The sequence below is a fragment of the Schistocerca serialis genome, chromosome 9 (assembly GCF_023864345.2).
Source record: "Schistocerca serialis cubense isolate TAMUIC-IGC-003099 chromosome 9, iqSchSeri2.2, whole genome shotgun sequence".
NCBI lineage: Eukaryota > Metazoa > Arthropoda > Insecta > Orthoptera > Acrididae > Schistocerca > Schistocerca serialis.
In genome coordinates this window covers 473,836,354-473,856,526 of record NC_064646.1, presented here as the reverse complement: position 1 = coordinate 473,856,526, position 20,173 = coordinate 473,836,354, and the positions used below count along the sequence as shown (strand labels likewise).

The window sequence follows — 20,173 nt, the reverse complement described above, 5'->3', positions numbered from 1 at the left end:
AACGGGTCAGATCAAGCTCAATGGAGGTACAGCCCAAACTAGGCCCTCAGTGTACGGCTGAAATGCCTAGGGGGAGGCAGCAGTTGTCAAGAATGTCGTTCTGTTGCTCACTGCACTGCAAACTATCTTCCTCGACGGCGAAATTTTTGGAAAATTTGGAAAAGCCTATGGGACCAAACTGCTGAGGTCATCCAATTTGTAGTGCTTGCGGCGTCCAGGTCACTGTGCGCCACGTTTTATTGGATTGCGTTTTGTTTTCTGACCAGCGGGTCGCGGCTGACTTGCCAGCGGACCTGCCATCTCTTTTAGGCAACACTCGGACGAATGTGGTTAAAGTTTTAAAGTTCTGTGCCCTGTCAAATGTTTTTACAAAGATTTTAGGGAGAGGATTTTAATTTGCTCACTGTCTAACAAGCTCGCCCATATTTTATGTAAGTGGCCAGCCAATAATTTCCTGTGACACTCTTGTTGCTATGCTTCCCCTTTCCTTAGGTTTTACTTTCTTATGTAGCATTTTCCTTCTTTTCCCGCTTTCTTTGCGTGTGTGCTTTAGTTTTCTTAGGTCTGTCCACATTCGTTCCTTTTAATGTGTGTCAGGGCGCTGATGACCTCGATGTTGAGCGCCCATAAGCCCCAACACACCAACACATCATCGGTCTCTAGACTTACACACTACTTAATCTACCTTAAAACTAACTTACGCTAAGGATAACACACCCATGGCCGAAGGAGGACTCGAACCTCCGACGGCGGGGAGCCGCGCAGGCCGTGGCAAGGCGCCTCAGACCTCGCCGCGAAATGTTTGGGAATCAAGGCCCCAAGGGAAAGAGTGGTTTCATTAACGCGCTTTACGCAACGCCCTCGATTCTGAGGGAGGTGTGGGGGAGGGGGAAAAGGTAAAATTTTTAGAGGGAGGCCAAGAGATGAACACAGCGTGGAGAGCTGCATCATAACAGTCTTCGGAATGAAGACCACAACAATAATAATCAAAGGGATAACCTATCAAAGTACTTGAAGGGATCTTCCTCGCTCGTATTTAGGGAGAGGAGCAGAGAGGTAGCTCAGCGGTTCGAGTCGCAGTCAGCATTCCTCAACCTTGTGTCAACACAGAGGTCCTAGGAGTGGCGCTGCCCAAGGCAAGCGAAAAGATGCCGAGGCCCCCGCCGCCGCTGCCAGGCGCCATAGTCGCCGCGTGACGCTACAGCAAGGTCTGCCAGACGCCCACCTCTCCGACCGGGCACAGACGAAGCAGCACCGGCCAATAACGTTCTGCGCGCGTCTGATACAGGAAAACGTGGTACGGTCAATGTTGCCTCAAATGTGTTGGCACTGCTTTCGTTAGCATGCGGAAAAGGGTTGTCGATAATCCTGTTATCACCCATCCTAATCCGCCCATGTACAAACCTATAGAACTACTTCTCCTCCTCCTCCCCCTCGTTTAGTGTTGAGTGCTCTAATTCTTCCACCAATCATCCTTCTCCCCGGCTTTCGTGGTCTATTGTTCTTCACTGAGACCCATCGACTCCGAATCTCCATTGATATCATTCCTCCATCTTGTCCGCCCCTTCTGCCTCTCCACGGATGCTGTGAATGCTACCCGCAATACTCTTCCCTCTTCCATCCTAATTAAGTGTCTTGTTTTCTTCATACTTCGATCAATAACAGCTTGTCAGTGTTAACCTGGCAGATCCAGAGTTTTCAATATCACCTATGGGAACTGTGATACTATGCCTAAATTACGACCTTTATAACTTGTATCACCTATGGGGGGAGGAGGTGGGGTGACGAACGTAATTTGCTCGGAGTTATGTTACCAGTACTGTGGTTTCACCTGTGGGGAAGAGGGTGGGGGGGTGGAGGACGTAATTTGCTTGGGTAAATATCATCGGCACTCTTTGAAGAGAACCCTGAAAATAAAATGCCAAGACTGGTGTGCCAATAACTGGGTCCTCGAAGAAGGAAATGCCACTAGTACTGTGGCAACAAACATCTACCTTTATTAGGTTAGTGCAAAAGTTCGTAGCGTTTTTCTTTTACATGTTGATATTCCCGTTGCTGTGGATTTATTTATCAATTGTCATTTTTATAAGCTAGTTCACTTTCAGTGTTCCTATTAGAAAATGGAGTGCCAAGTGGAGAAATCCCAACATTTCCGACATATTCTTCTGTCTTGAGTTCAATAGAGGGGTGACTGTAGCGGAGGCAGCCAGAAACACTTGCGCCGCGTCTGGGGATGATGGCACTGGATAAAGCACAGCAAGAAAATGCTTCACTTTTTAAGGAGGTTCGTTTTGGCATTAGTGACTCTCCACGTTCAGACCTTCGGGATCTGATGAAGATCGTTTAACATATTAATGCACAATGATCCACATCAGCGTACTCGAGGACTGGTGAATACGATAGACTGCCTATTCCATCATCATGCGTACAGCTGGGAAGGCTCAAAAAAAATCTGCGAATGGCAATCTGTGAATCTCTGCTTGCTCGTCATCAATTAGTTCGTGAACAACACCAACCCATTCCTATCTTATATCGTTACTGGTCACGAGAAATGGCGTCTTTATGCTAATACAAGACCAAGAAAGGAATGGCTGAGCCCAAACAAAGCAGTAACTCCCCGTACAAACACCTGCGCGCATCCACAGAAAAGTAATGTCCTGCATCTCGTGGAACTGCGACGATGTAGTGTACGTTTGGCTTTCCCGAGGTGTAACCATCACTGCTGATATTTATTGTGAACAACTGAGACGTCTTCCAGACGCAGTCCAAGAACAGCGATCACGAAGACTGCATGACGAAGTTACTCCGCGATAAAGTCCGCCCGTATTCTGTTTGACTGACAAAAATCACTATATAGGAGCTGGGTTGGAACGTCATTCCGCACCCATCTTATTCACATGATCTTGCGCCCTCAGATCTTCATCTTTTCCACTTTCTATCTAACAACCTTCGAGGAATTTACTTTCCGGATGAAAATGCTCTCCGAGCAAAGTTCGACTAGTTATCCGCCACAAAACCACGGGCTTTCTTCAGACGCGGGTCATAAAAGTTACCCCAGAGTTGCCAATCTGTTGTAAATAGCGAAGGACAATATTTTATTGGTGACTAACATCTCCGTTATGTGTACATGCCGCGTTTAGTAATAAACTTCTCTACGGCCGCGCAGGGTAGGCGCGTGCTCTTTGGCGCCTTGCCACGGTTCGCGCGGCTCTGCCTGTCGGAGGTTCGAGTCCTCCCTCGGGCGCGCGCGCGCGCGTGTGTGTGTGTGTGTGTGTGTGTGTGTGTGTGTGTGTGTGTGTGTGGGTGTGTGTGTGTGTGTGTGTGTGTGCAAACCCGGTGCTTATTACTCGCGGAAAGCACCTACGGCGCCGCCAAGCTTAACGTCCCCATCCGACCGATGGATCACCACCAACAGTGGCACGAGACACTGCGGAGAGGTTTGGTATTTAAACCAGGGCATTGGCGCCAAGTCTCCTTTACGCTACCACTTGTGTCCTCCCCTTGCTGGACAAATATTGGCAGTGACAATTTTTTCCACCAGCAAGATTCGAATCGACTTACACCAACGACGAGCTCTACTGCACAACCATGCGTTAGTTACTCGACCACAGAGAAAGCGGGTGGGGGGGTCCTAACTACACTAGTGGCCATTAAAATTGCTACACCAAGAAGATATGCAGATGATAAATGGGAATTCATTGGACAAATATACTTTACTATAACTGACATATGATTACATTTTCACGCAATTTGGGTGCATAGATACTGAGAAATCAGTATCCAGAACAACCACCACTGGCCGTAATAACGGCCTTGATTCACCTGGACATTGAGTCAAACAGAGCTTGGATGGCGTGTACAGGTACATCTGCCCATGCAACTTCAACACTATACCACAGTTCATCAAGAGTAGTGACTGGTGTATTGTGACGAGCCAGTTGCTCAGCCACCATTGACCAGACGTTTTCAATTGGTGAGAGATCTGGAGAATGTGCTGGCCACCGCAGCAGTCGAAAATTTTCTGTACCCAGAAAGGCCCGTACAGGACCTGCAACATGCGGTCGTGCATTATCCTACTGAAATGTAGGGTTTCGCAGGGATCGAAAGAAGGGTAGAGCCACGGGTCGTAACATCTGAAATGTAACGTCCACTGTTCAAAGTGCCGTCAATGCGAACAAGAGGTGACCGAAACGTGTAACCAATGGTACCGCATACCATCACGCCGGGTGATACGCAGGTAAGGCGATGACGAATACACGCTTCCAATGTGCGTTCACCGCGATGCCGCCAAACACGGATGTGACCATCTTGATGCTGTAAACAGAACCTGGATTCATCCGAAAAAATGACGTTTTGCCAATCGTGCACCCAGGTTCGTCGTTGAGTACACCATCGCAGGCGCTCCTGTGTGATGCAGCGTCAAGCGTAACCGCAGCCACGGTCTCCTAGTTGATAGTCCATGCTGCTGCAAACGTCATCGAACTGTTCGTGCACATGGTTGTTGTCTTACAAACGTCCCCATCTGTTGACTCAGGGATCGACGTGGCTGCACGATCCGCTACAGCCGTGCGGATAAGTTGCCTGTCATCTCGACTGCTAGTGATACGAGGCCGTCGGGATCCAGCACGGCGTTCCGTATTACCCTCCTGAACCCACCGATTCCATGTTCTGCTAACAGTCACTGGATCTCAACCAACGCGAGCAGCAATGTCGCGATACGATAAACCGCATTCGCGATAGGCTACAATCCGACCTTTATCAAAGTCGGAAACGTGATGGTACGCATTTCTCCTCCTCATACGAGGCATCACAACAACGTTTCACCAGGCAACGCCGGTCAAGTGCTGTTTGTGTATGAGAAATCGGTTGGAAACTTTCCTCATGTCAGCACGTTGTAGGTGTCGCCACCGGCGCCACCCTTGTGTGAATGCTCTGAAAAGCTAATCATTTGCATATCAAAGCATCTTCTTCCTGTCGGTTAAATTTCGCGTCTGTAGCAAGTCATCTTCGCGGTGTAGCAATTTTAATAGCCAGTAGTGTACAATGGTGCTACTGAATGAACCTGAGAAAAATGATATTTATGCCACAACTTGACTAAAAAAGTAGATCGATTCAAAGGATGGATCCTGAGGTATTAATAAATCGTCAGTTTGGTAAAACAGGTGAGTGAGTAACAGTGAGTGTGAGAATGAACGTGAGTGGTTGTGTGTCTGTGTGGGGGGGAGGGGGGCGTGGGGGGGGGGGTTATAATTGTAAAGGCTCAAATGGACGTCGAGTACATTAGCTATGCAGAGATTATGAGGCGTGCACATGATAGCATAGCGTCGAGAGCTGCATCAAACCAGTCTTTTGTCTAAAGACCACAATAACAACAAGATTTCACATGGGGCCGAAATGACACTAGGAGTGGTGAATGACATCAGCCAAACCGCAGCCTCTTGAACGGCTACGGCAGGCGACCTACATCGCATGTGGCGTGCTCCACTGCTAACAGCGGACTGAGAATAACACGCTTGGTAGCTGAACGTCAGCCCCGGCCAGCAGTTGAGAACGTCGCGTTGACCTGCCGAGCCAGCGGCCACCGAAAACGAGAGGGGAGCGGAAGGCCGGCCACGTTGCCACATCTTCACGCAGCTCCACGCCGTGCCTTGCGTCAGTCGATTGCCTCGGAAATGGGGCCAGACGCTCGCTACTCGCTAGTCAGGCCGATACGCGCTCTGTAACGGATTTGCCAATTGCCATATGAATACTGTAGAGACGAATGAGAATATCCATTTGCCAAACTAAAAGGCAGTGTTACCTGCAGTTTCAGTTCCGACGATACTGTTTTTCGCTTTTAGTATCTTAATTTCCGAATGTATCGTGAACACGGTAAAGAGGATCCGCGAATTCTTCTGTCATCATTATCGGGTGGTTGAACTAGCTTTTGGAGTGTTATACCATAGTTTTTTTAACGAGATCGCAGAACAGAGCTGATGACTTAGCCTGTCACGAATCCAGACACGTTTGTGCTTTCCCTTTTGTACTCATTTCAAGCAGAGAAGAATGAATTCCGCCGCTACTAATTTAAATGCCCAGTCCTAATTTCTGAAAGGACGCCGCGGTGCTCCATCATTCAAAAAATGTCTGTTGTCGCTCTGTAGACAGCCATTTAGGAAACTAGTTTAGCGACCCCGGTTTCAGAAACTGGCTTCTCAGTCTAGTGCAAGCAAGACGTAAAACCGTCGGCAGACGGACCGTGCTTTCGAACGCCAACTTCAAGCGTATCGAGTTTAACATGCTGCTAAGAAATAACGCGACTTGTGCATACGGTACGTGTGCCTCACCGGGGTATGCGCGATCGTAACGCGCTCCAGCGGCAGCTATCCGCTGTAATGACTCACAAATTACACCGGTTTACGGAATGGATGGGCGTAAAATAGCTACGTTAGCTTTATTAAAACGCACATTTCCTCCCTTCTCCATATGGCAGTCACGTTGTTCTGTCTGTAGTATACATAAATAAAAATATCGCTATGAACATGGTAGGGCCAGTATATAAGAACATCGGCTAATGAACAGTTTCACTACAGAAAGAACAGTGCAAATTTACAATAATTCTTCACGTTAGATAAAAGATATTTTATCATTCTCACTTTTTAGTAAAACTACTGTTCCTATTCAGTAGCAAAATCTTCACGACATATGAAATACAAAACTTGAAAATGCGGGATGTCTTATTGCTAGCGATGCAGGCTGTCTTATTGATAAAGGCAGTGGAACAAATCCACTTCTCACAAGGAAAACTCCCCATCGTACCCTCCCCCCCCCCCCCCCCCCCAGATTTAGTCGTAAGATATCCCCTCAAAAACTGAACACAGATCAAGCATGAAAACTGGAAGAAAGTGTACTGAACTGTGGAAAAAGAAGCAAAGTAGAAACAGTAAACGGTCCAAGCTCAAGATGTGCAACACTGAGCATAGTTGTGTACCTGTGGCGTTGTGGTAATGTGGTCACGGACTGCGAAGGGGAAGACCTCTCCTTCTATAGTCTTGGCAATTGTTATACTGTACGTTGGTTTTAGAATATGTCGTATGGTAAGAATATACACTGTGTACATAAAGTTCGGGAACACTTTCAATTATTTATTGCACAAGAACTAAACATTGGTGGTGGTGGTTGTTGGGATGTTTAAGGGGGACTAAACAGCTAAGGTCATCAGTCCCCCAAACTAAACATTGTACAGATGTCGTAAATATAGCATTTTCAAGAGAAACTCTGAAAGCTTTTTTACAAACATTCTATATGCGAACCATGAGTGACCCGGCAGGCATCAATACGGTAATCGAATTCTTGCCATACCCGTCCCAGCATGGCATCATCGACTGTAGCAGTCGCTTCTCGTATCCTCTCCCGAAGCTCTGCTATATCACGTGGTAAAAGCGGTACATACACCAGACCTTTAATGTGTCACCACAGAAAAACGTCACACAGAGTGAGATCTGGTGATTGGGGAGGCCATTTCATGAACTCTAACACACACAAAGCTCGCTCTGCACCTGCAACTCGCCATGTTTGTGACTATCGCTGACTATCGGCAAATTATCGAACTACGCTGTGGCGATATACATTAAAAAAGAAAAAAAGTCTTTCAGTGTTTCTCTTCAAAATGACAGACTTTGTGTACACCCTGTATTACGGCCGCAAATAAATGTGATGAATAGTGAGAGCAGGCAAGATGCCGCATCGACCTTTCACAGAAATGAAAACAAATAAACGTTGCGTGGATTGTGTTACAAAAAAAGAAATTCAAAAGTCAATAGTTTCAATACTGAACGCAAGAGCCACAACATGTGGCACTTGCGTTGAACAAATTGGAGGTACGTACGGCTGGACGTTCCTTTCTTACGCCGCGTTGTTGCAAACGAACGTTAACACCACGACACGGGTACAAATCTGAATACAGCGAACAGACACGTCAATAACCGGACGGACAGGCCACAATTTTGTGAAAAAAAGGGCACGAGACACATTTGAATGAGAAACTCCCCTTCTGCATTACAACACCGGAACCACATAAATACGACGCCATGGCTACGCAAGCATGCTCAATGCTGCACATCTTGAGCTTGGATCGTTCATTGTTTCTACTTTGCTTCATTTTTCCACAGTTCAGTACTTCTCCTTCCTGTTTCCATGCTGGATCTGTGTTCAGTTTTTGGCGGGCTATCCACTGGATCATCTTGCGACTAAATCTGAAGAGTGTGCGATGGGGAGTTTCCTTTATCAGAAAGAGCGCTCCTATATTTGGATAACATCGAATATTATAAAATATTCTCCTATTAAACTAATAATAAAATGTCGGAATCTATTAGAAAACGCAGAGGTTAGGGAAAAAAAGAAGGCTGAATCCAGTGGGACACGAACCAGCGACATATCATGGGTTTCATTACTAATCTGCAGCTCTTCGCATTATGCTAAGTCTGCCGTACTCGATTAACGCCCACACTTCACATGCTATCATCTCCCGAAAGTTGTAATCGGAGATACAATATTAACTAACGTTTAGTTATATTTTACCAAGTACAATGCGTTATAGGTGGATCCTTAATATCTAATTGCCTTGAAACGGCATGCTTTCACTATATGCAAGTTAAAGAATTCTTTAACCACCAATATTACGTCTCCCGTCGTTTTATTATAACAAGTAGTGCAATTAACGACGAGTTTTCGAGACATCAGAAATTTTTTGGTGCTTATAAACGACTTTATTACAAATGGGTTTCAACTGATGTAGGTGGCGTTCTTCCATCTTATTGGTCTCCTTTCACACACACGTTCATAGCATGTGACATGCTAGATACTGCACTGCACGTTCGGAAAGACTCGCCAACGTGCTTTATCCCACGCTGTTGTTGTTGTTGTCTTCAGTTCAAGGACTGGTTCGATGCCGCTCTCCATGCTACTCTATCCTGTGCGAGCCTCATAATCTCTAACTGTTCAAATGGTTCAAATGGCTCTGAGCACTATGCGACTTAACTTCTGAGGTCATCAGTCGCCTAGAACTTAGAACTAATTAAACCTAACTAACCTAAGGACATCCATACCCGAGGCACGATTCGAACCTGCGACCGTAGCGGTCGCTCGGCTCCAGACTGTAGCGCCTAGAACCGCACGGCCACTCCGGCCGGCAATCTCTAACTACCGCAACCTACATCCTTCTGTAGCTGCTTACTGTCTTTAATCTCTTGGTCTCCCTGTACGATTTTTACCACCCACACTTACATCCAGTACTAAATTGATCCCTTGATGCCTCAGAATGCGTCCTATCAATCGAGCCCTTCTGCTGATCAGGTTGTGCCACCAATTACTTTTCTTCCGAGTTCTATTCGGCACCCTCTCACTGGTTATGTGATGTACCCATGTGATCTTTCGCAGTCGTCTGTAGCATCACAATTCAGACGCTTCTGTTCTCTTGTATAAAGTGTTGATTGTCCATGTTTCACTTCTATAACTGGCTACACTCCATACAAGTACTTTGAGAAAAGACTTCCTGACGCCTCGATGCTAAAAAATATATCTTCTTCCGAAACGCTTTTCTTATCATTGCGTCCATATTTTATTTCCTCTCTACTTCGAGCATCACCAGTTGTTCTACTGCCCCAGTAACAAAACTCTTCATCTGATTTAATTCGATTCCATTTCATTATAAGTGTTTCGCTTTTGTTGATGTCCGTCTTATATCCTCCTTCCGCGACACTGTACCTGCTGCTTTCAGCTGCTCTTTCAAACTCTTCGCTATTCCTGGCTGAATTACTATGTTGCAGACACACCTGAAAGTTTTTATTTCATCTCCCACAACTTTAATTCCCACTTTTGTTTGCTTTACTGCTTGCTCAACGTACAGTTAGAATAATTCGAGGATAGGCTACTACCCTTCTCCACGCAATGACGTCAGAAGCTCGGCACGCTCTACGTTAGAATGCACGGTCCTTGTGCCCTGGTATTGCCCATCTGGGAAGTTCCTTTTACCCTATTTTCAGATATCAAAGATTTCCCGCTTTGTACTTTTTATTTATTTTCGCCGTAACTCCATGACTTTCGTATTTACGGGACGAAGCTCAACATTTCGTTAGCATCTTCTGGTGGGCTTCATAATGACCTCGCCACATTTTCCAATTACAGATTGGATCTTCATAAATATCTTATTTCTTCAATAACCTGTTTTGGTCATTAACTCCGGCATCATTAATCATCTGATATATATATCAATAAGAAGTGTAAACTACAGTAATGTTGCGCTTTATTCCGCTAGGATCGTTATTATTACTTCCCGCAACCACCTGGCAAGGGAAACTCCACACAGCACCCTCTGTCAGATTTAGTGGCCCAGTGGATAGCCCGCCAAAAACTGAACATGGATCAAGCATGAAAACAGGAAAACGGTGAACTGAACTGTAAACAAAATAAAAAAAAGGTCCAAGCTTAACAGCTACGGCGTCGTACATAAGTGGTCACGGCGTTGGACTCTAGAGCGGCCGAGCAATTCGAGACTACCTCGTGCCTTTTTTTTTCCTCCCCCACAACATTATGTACTGTCCATCCGGTCACTGACATGTTTCTACTCTTTCTGTAGTCTTGGCAGTTGTCATACTGCAGTGGTTATAGCATATGAGTGAGGCCTGCGGTAATAATACGTTACCGTTGCAAGTAGACGTCATGAATTGTGAGAGCAGGCGACATACCACATAGACGTTTCACAGAAATGAAAACAACAAATTAAAGGTGTTAATTATGTTACAACAAATGAATTCGAGAGTTAAAACTTTCAAAACGGAATGCTACTCCAAAAACTTTAAAAAAATATGTTTTGACAGAGCAGAGAGAAACTGTGTGATTCTGAAACTGTTGCGTTCATTTGTTGCAACTTATGTGACAAACTATTATGTTTTCATAATTTCCTTACGACTGATCACATTCACACAAACACCTAAATGGGTAAGGAGGCATATCTTACTCACCAGGCGTGCAAATTGGGTGCACCCATAAGATATTCCTATCATATGATACACGTGCTGTCAGTAACGCCATGTATGGCACACTAGACGTGTTCTCCGGTGGAGGATTCGGCTGGCTTGTCGCCTTATCATCAAACGTTTGCGGTTCCATTCGAAACCCACTTCCTTTTGGTTGCTAACAGTAGTGTGCGGAATCAACTGTCATTATAGATCCCTTCTTATACCTCGCTGTTGCAAACGGAGGTTACATCACGACAGAAACAAATCTGAATACAGTGAACAACGAGAAAAAATTGTCTCGAGTGAGACTTGAATACGGTTCGCCCGCTTTACAGTCCAGTACCATGACCACTAAACCAAGACGCCGTCGTTCTTTCAGGTTACTCTATATTGCACTACTTCTCCTTGAACCGTTCACCGTTTCCACTTTGCTTTTTTTTTTCCACAGTTCAGTACGCCATCTACCCGTTTTCATGAATGCTCTGTGTTCAGTTTTGACGGGCAGCTCCACTGAGCCCTCTTCGCCCTTAATCAGAGAGAGAGAGAGAGAGAGAGAGAGAGAGAGAGAGAGAGAGAGAGAGGGGGGGGGGGTATACGCGGAGTTTCCCTTGTGAGCGGAGTAACCTGAAAACACAGACAACTGACAGTTTCTTGTCTTAACTGTCTGATGGTCCCGAAACTGAATTTTTTCGCCAATGCGTCACTGCACGCCGCTCAATCGCTTTGGCTGGCAGCACAGTTCCGGAACAGTTTCGCAACTTATTGTCGGATACGTTTAAACGAAGCCTTTAAACAAATACCTGCCTTGTGTATAAATTCCGTCTCTGCGATTAAGTGAAAGGCTGATTGTTCAAATGTGTGTGAATTCCTAAGGGACCAAACTGCTGAAGTCACCGGTTCATATACATACATACTACTTTAACTAACTTATGCTAAGAAAACACACACACGCGCGCCCGAGGGAGGAAGCGAACCTCCGCCGGGAGGGAGGCGGAGGGGGGGGGGGGGGGGGTAAGGGGGGGGGGACGCAATCAGTGACATGGCAAAGGCTGATTGACAGACGAATCTGTGCTCTGAAATGACATTTCCGTCTTGAGCTGTAATTGTACTTTATTTTCCAAAATTGGGCAATTTCGGCTATTACGCCATTCCATGCGGTAGTTGGCATGCATGAAGAAAGTGGGTGGATTGTTTTCGTGCACTGGCCAATAATGAACATGAAACAATGATGCCAGTCAATGATTGCAATGCTGTCATTTTAGAAATTTTGTACGACTGTGTTATCTGTCAGAACGAAAATATTCGGCTTTAGCTTTTATCATCTTCGAAGCATCTCCAGAGGCGACTTCACGTGGCGCTTTCCACATATGTATCGCAATGTAATTGTGATTGTGCACTGTGCATAATTTCTAAAATTTTAGGTGCCGCCACGCACCTCTTAAAGCATAGAACCAACCCTCCCCTTAGCCATAAAAATCACATATTTAGAAGTCTGAACATCTGTGACGAAATTTACAATGAGAAATCATTTTCTTCTACAAGATACTGTTCCGAAATATAGGTTTTTACAACAATTTCTTAAAACCAAAAATTTTGATATGAACCGTAGATGCTACACTTCATGGCCGTAGCACTGTCACTTTGCCCCCTGGTTCTGCTCGATATACATCGGCACACGTCGGTAGTCGTCGTGACTTTCAAGCGTTGCCAGCCGCCACGTTCAATCAGTTGCTAACTGCTCGGCGAACGTGAACGGGTGTCCAGTATTAATCAACGTATTAATTAATAAAGGATTTGGCGACGAATATTTTCCTGGCCCCTCGAGGTCATGTATAAATCCGACTTCCCGAAGAGTTAGGAAAACCAAAACACGATGTGACATGAGGCACGGCGTTACATGTTTAGTAAAGGCTTTAAATGTCATTTGTCAGAAGCTATGGCATCACAGAAGGAAAAGGATTTGATGAAAGCACTTTATACAGATGCTCATTTCTCACTGACACACGTAACACGAAACTTCGTCGCGCTAATAGATCGCTAAAGTTGCTGGCAGTCGTAAACAAATGGCGATATGTACCGATCACAATTCCGGAACGAAACTCAACTTATCTTGGGTATACTGTGTGTGTGCGCGCGCACACACACACACACACACACACACACACACACACACACACAGTACCTGGCCCATCCTCATCATCATAGAACACTGATCATCCATTGTCACGTTCTCTGGTGCAGGCGCGCGCGCGCGCACACACACACACACACACACACACACACACACACACAGTACCTGGCCCATCCTCATCATCTTAGAACACTGATCATCCATTGTCACGTTCTCTGGTGCAGGCGCGCGCGCGCGCGCACACACACACACACACACACACACACACACACACACACACACACACACACACACAGTACCTGGCCCATCCTCATCATCATAGAACACTGATCATCCATTGTCACGTTCTCTGGTGCAGGCGCAGCGACAAATTATAGTTACATTGCAATTTAATACAGGCGTATTATTTTAATTACCGGTGCCGACTTGTTCCTTCGAGTTCCAGCCGAAATTAAGTCACGGTTCTGCACTTATTCTTGAAATTTGCATGAACATTTGACATGTAACATACCGCACTTCGATTTTTCCTACTGCCTTTATAGTATTACATTCGTACCAGTAACTCCTCCTCCCATGCCCGCCCCCACCTACGACATCTTGAAGAAACAAACGCCCATGTACAAATTAGCTTCAAAAACGCCTGACTAATTTACAAATGAGCTAATAAGTTAATGAGTTAAATACTTGACGTTAAGCATGTAAAGCATTTATGGCTGAAGACTCAAAACCCTAATTTTGTGTGTGGCTACAAGCGAGAAAAATTTTAGAAGAAATTATTAATATACCGTAGTATTTTAGAAGTAGCTTAAATTTATGTTTAAAGTTTGTTGGAAATAGCTATGTACTCTCGTAATGAAAAATTGCGTAAGTACAGTATGCGTAACTCACGGACAGTTTTAAGAAAATATAGTTTTTCTCGCATCTCAAAGTTTATGATATCTCCCGAACTGTGTGTCACACAATGATTTACTTTTGCAGGTACAATCAGTGACATACGTACATATTGTCTGCAAAATGTGTTCTGGATAGTGCTAATAAATAAAAACGTCATGCCTGATGCTCAAGTTTCATAGCGCAACAGCAAAAATAAAGTAAGCGTCAAACTTTTTCTTTTCGTTATTTCATAGTGCCAGCGAGAAAAAGTTTCGATATGACATGAAATTATATGTAACGTTTGTTGGATGCCGCGAAGTGCTCTCGTTCACAAATAGTGCATGACCGTAGTACATAGTAATTTGCAAACCGTCACTTACGCAGCCAAGAGCGTACACGTACATTGTTTCTAACTTTAATACTTGACTTGCGTTAAACGTTTAACGTACGATTACATCTGATGAGAGCTGATTACGGCAGCGTTTTAAATTCAACCATTAATTATATGAAATACTGAAAATCAAATTTATTTTGTTCCTCCTGGAAGCCGTAAGATCGTGGCCGTTCACAGTTTCAACGGTTAAGTAATACAGGTGCATACAAGATGGATATTTAGTATTTGGTGTTTTGATTATGTATGTGTTTTGATATTAACCACTTATAAATTCTAGCTTAACGGTGCGACTTAACATGAGTGATGATTGCTCTATTTGACATTACTCAATGTCATGACCACAGATTCTGTGCGTGCTGACAGTGTATTTGTTTCTAATGTTTGGTTTCCTTCACACTAGTCTCTCTTGTGGATGCTAGTCAGTTGTTTCCTGTCGATGGCCCAATATGAATAAGCTAAAAATCGAATCGAAATAAACTAATAGAACGAAAAAGCAGTCTGTCCGTTTTCCAGCCTTAAATACGTCATTGTTCTACCGAGACGTCAGGTAGGAATCCATAAATATAATTAGTATTTTTACTCGTTTATCAACCTGTAAAAACCAATTGTGAAAGGCACAATGTACGCCAACATATGTGAATTAAGCTACTGAATGTTAAGTATAGGACATCCTGCCTGTAGATAATAACCACAGCTCCATCGTGACATACATGTGAAAATGATCTCGCAAAATCGTCAGTGAAAATGCAAAGCAAAGAAACACCTTCCAATTAGCCGCAAAGACGACGTATTTCCTGAGCGTTTGTGTAGCGTTTTCACTTTGGCGAATCTCACACGATACAATCCTGGCAGCGCATCCATCTGATACAGACTCCGAAAAATTCTACGGTCTTGTATACGATTAAATTAACAGACTTGCCCAGAATCTATCTATCATGCTTACATATTCCATATTAATACTACGCCTCGATAATTAAACAGTGCACAGAGTCCATATGCTCACAATAACATAATACTACCCAAGCCTAATTTCTGTCACTTCACTTCACTAGACGCATCGACGCAATGCAGTACAGCTATTTTAAAAAATAGCAGCAGCTTACTGTAAGAAAAAATTGTTTAAAAAAGGTGTTTACATCTTTTATTGATCCACTGCCTCACAGCCACCACAGATCCAGTCAACTCAACAAATTTCTGTATGTTTGTCAAACAGATATTGACGAACTGACAATTCTTTCTATTTCTCTAACTGTACATTTTCAAGAAGACGCATACCACAAACTGTTTCATTAGCACACAAGGCATACCTACCTAATTAGTTAAATGCGGGATGATTTGTTCGAATCAGCGTTTTCTTCTACAACAAATTATAGTTTTACACTGAAACGTAAGGTAATGTGCAGTACCAGTACGTTATTTAATGTTGTAAGGAAACAAGTTCGTCCATTTGTAACGTAAGACTTCCCACGGTACCAGAGGCATTACGAAAGCATTGTTGCTCCTATTAATCTCTGCGGCGCAACTCAGAGTAGACATAATTTAAAATACAGTATTACAAGTTGAAAAATTAATTATCTTTGCACCGCATGAGAATACAGCGAACAGATTACTTACTCACTTTTGAACAGTGTTTAATGGAACGAGCGAACAAATTAATTCATATTGAGTTTTATATAAAATAACAATAATCTTTTGGCACATGTGTATAGGTGCGGTAGACAATGCATTGGAATCGATATTTGGAAGCAGAAAGTTTCACATCCCCGTCCAGTTACCAATTAGGTTCTCTTTGGTTTCCCTAAATTAATTTAACTGAATATAGGGATGACTTATTTCATAATGCCCACACCGACCCAGTCCTCATTTCAACTGAGCCAGGGGTTCGTTCTATGCTGGTCACTAGCCTTCCTTGAGGCATCAAATATATCATATGCATCGACCTTTGTCATTGGCCCCAATACCTCGACTGATGTTTAACTAAATAATTAAAATCAAGCCAGGCGTTGATTACTGCGGATTACGTACACGCCACTTACCAGCACTAACACAAGAGAGCATCTTCATTACCTTTACAACTGCTTCTTCACGTGGTCAGTATTACTTGTAGAATCAGACGAAGGCCGCCGATCATGTTTTTCACAGCACGAACAGCAGTCCTACTTTATGCTTTCGGTAGCTCAACACCAAAATTCAGTTTAGTTCAGTAGCGTTACGTCTCTTGGTAATATGTTGTGAGGGGGGAGCACACTTGAGTTTTTGACGAAATCCACACGCAAAGCGCACCATGCAAGTTACTACATTTCGAGTCAAGTGGAAACACGCACCAAAAATAGTAATCCATTTCACATTAAAATACATATACACCTGTGTTTGGAATAATAAATGCGAAGAACATTGATTCGGTTTATAACAAGCTCTGAACTACTTATAATTAAGGCAATAACACATTTAATAGTTTGTCCTACCTCTTTCCCATATAAAAACTAGAGCAGAGAAAGTGTCAAGAGAAGTTAAGCAAAAGCTAAAAAATGTTGACGAGACAACATAAGCCTAGTCATACGTACAGTATTTCACGTAGCATAGTCCAATCAAAGCGAGACTGCTTCGCAGTGGAAAATTTTCTAGAAACACTTCTTTTTTCACGAATATTTTTGTGAAAAGACCAGTGCGATCGAGCTTCCAGCAAAACAATGCCCAATTTCGCTGAAACCATTTAGGTTTACGGACAGAACAAAATAACTGCAAAAAGTATAACTAAATATTGAAGTAACAGTTTTATTCTAGCTGATTCCTGCTTTAGAATGTTTTGAGCTGCGTCAACAAAAAATTAGCAAAGAAGAAAAATAAGTATGAAACGAAAAATAAATAGCACTTACGGATAACAACGTTGTCGCTGTCCCACAGCGCGGGGTAATCTGGAAAAAGAAAAGGTAGACTTGAGCAACGAATGGATCCTGTCAGGACCTGCACAACAATGGAAGATGCGCCGAGCAGACAACATTGTTGGCCGGCAGCGACAACATCGTGGCGAGTCAGCCGGCCACGACTCTTCCACGTGACCGCTGAACAATCCTCCCGTTATGTTATTTGTGTTGGGAATACCTAATATTGTGATGTTAGGTATTAACTCATTGTTCAGATAACACGCTCCAATCAATAATCCATTTGTACAAATCTTGTAGCACTCGAACGAGTCAACACCTAAAAGTGACAACTATGGAAATGTTTTACGGATCTCCATTGCGTTTCTGTTTAAGCGACACTTCTGAAGAACGCAAAGTATTACCCAACATGTAATTCAAAGTGGATCATGTAATTCAAAGCGGATTCAGTAATAGTAGTTCAGAAACAGTAAAATGATGCACTTCACAATTCATTCTATAGAAACCTCTTATACATTATGACTTTTTTGCGCAATATTAAGTATATTTTTCCTCGAATCTCTAATTATTTAACTAAACTATTCTGTAATGGTCTTCTCCTCTCCTCACTTACCGAGACCGTTAGAACTAAGCAACAGCTAATATTTCGATAAATCAATAAATCAATGTAAGGTAAAAAGGACGTCCCTTTCGCTCTTGCATCAGTGTATTCTTTTTCTCGAGGGAAAGACTCGAGATCGTTTTAAAGTTTTTAGGAATATTCCTGAATGTTTTCGAATGTCCCACTGGCCGCGTCAATGAAGGGCTCCGATGTTGGTATTTGAATTACTACTGACTCTACAAAAAGTGATTAATTTATTTAATGGAATTTAAAGTTATCTTAAAAGTGCCTACATAGATCTTTTCAATTGTCTCCGATGTTTCGTTATTCAGCGAATCAAACTTCAACAATTTCTGTTGCATTCCGTCAGTTTCAGGTAAGTATTGAACAACTAAAGGAAACTTCCTTTTCAACTTTATGGTTCGATGTGTCTCTGCCTATGCCGCAAAATGGAACTTCTTTCAATTGTTTTATGAATTCGGACACGGAGTGTGGTAAGAGAATATTTTGTTCCTGTCTGTAGACTGCTTTGCGGCGACTTTAGAGTCAGGATACAGCGCGGCATTAAGTTTTACGGTGCAATCTTATGGTGCTTGACAACTTTGTAAGCTGTTGTTAGTTCTGGAGCAGCTACGAGCAATTTTTTCCTGGGGATCTTCTTTAATCATGAATGTAGAAATAGACTTCGATGTCGATGCTCCCCCGAATCTATTAGAATGATTCTTAGTAGGAATAAGATGCCTCACATCTGCCTTACTTCCATGACTTACTGAGATGAAACAGATGCAAATCTCTCACAATTATCCGTACGTCCTTTCTTGATAGAAGACCTTTCTTTTGTGCAATCACCCTACAAGTGACACTATCTCTTTCCATCCTTATGCATTTTCGTAAGTAGTAGTTGTGGTCTTCAGTCCAGAGATTGGTTTGATGCAGCTCTCCATGCTACTCTATCCTGTGCAAGCTTCTTCATCTCCCAGCACCTACTGCAACCTACATCCTTCTGAATCTGCTTCGTGTATTCATCTCTTGGTCTCCCTCTACGATTTTTACCCTCCACGCTGCCCTCCAATTCTTTAATTGGTGATCCCTTGATGCCTCAGAATATGCCCTACCAACCGATCCCTTCTTCTAGTCAAGCTGTGGCACAAACTCCTCTTCTCTCCAATTCTATTCAATACCTCCTCATTAGTTATGTGATCTAACCATCTAATCTTCAGCATTCTTCTGTGGCACCACATTTAGAAATCTTCTATTCTCTTCTTGTCCAAACTATTTATCGTCCATGTTTCACTTCCATACTTGGCTACACTCCATACAAATACTTTCAGAAACGACTTCCTGACACTTAAATCTATACTCGATGTTAACAAATTTCTTTTCTTCAAAAACGCTTTCCTTGCCATTGCCAGTCTACATTTTATATCGTCTCTACTTCGACCATCATCAGTTATTTTGCTCCCCAAACAGCAAAACTCATTTACTACTTTAAGCGTCTCATTTCTTAATCTAATTCCCGCAGCATCACCCGATTTAATACATTCCATTATCCTCATTTTGCTTTTGTTGATGTTCATCTTATATCGTCCTTCCAAGACACTGTCCATTCCGTTCAGCTGCTCTTCCAGGTCCTTTGCTGTCTCTGACACAATTACAATGCAAGTTATGACAAGATAAGTCAACAGTAGACAATAACAATTCAGTCATCGAAGTACACGTCACTGCACACTTGACGCCATATATATCCGCAGTTTACACTCCAAACATTACTTGCATCCATTGTTCGTATTACGTTTTGGAAGAATAGTCTTATCAGATCGCTGTTCAAATGGGAACTGCCCGAGTCTTCCGCGTGGCGCTGCTTACATAGTTCCAGCCCCGTACTACTGGATACGTCTGGTGATGGCGCTAGATCTAGAATGTGGCTGTATCATCGTCGATGCAGGATACGCGACATACAACATCTGTAAGACGACCTTCTCAACATGAATTTGTTGACATAAATAAAACTAACAGAGGCTGCATTTACATGTTGATGATGTTACTACTGTACTTGAGCTAAGTTCGTAACAGCAATTTGCAAAATTGGGACGAAATTGGGTTTTGTAGTGATGTCTGAACAAGAACGTCCATAACGGTGGCGGACCCGATACATCGGGACGGTTGGCAACCTTAACTTACCCTTCAGCTTTGAAAGGTTCCACTTACCGCTAAGATAAGCGCACAGTATGTCTACCAATAAAGCGCAAGGGCAAATATTCTAATATTGGGGAAGAGTCGGGTTTCGCGTAGTGA

General features: G+C 43.4%; 1 protein-coding gene across 1 annotated transcript in view; it reads right to left on the bottom strand.

Annotated features, from left to right (window-relative positions):
* The window catches only part of LOC126419720 (B-cell lymphoma 3 protein homolog), a 308,455-nt gene that overhangs the window by 74,362 nt on the left and 213,920 nt on the right, over positions 1-20,173 (bottom strand). The window contains exon 4 of the mRNA XM_050086900.1: positions 17,272-17,310. Within this exon, the coding sequence (XP_049942857.1) occupies positions 17,272-17,310 (39 nt within the window). The remainder of the gene's footprint in view (positions 1-17,271; positions 17,311-20,173) is intronic.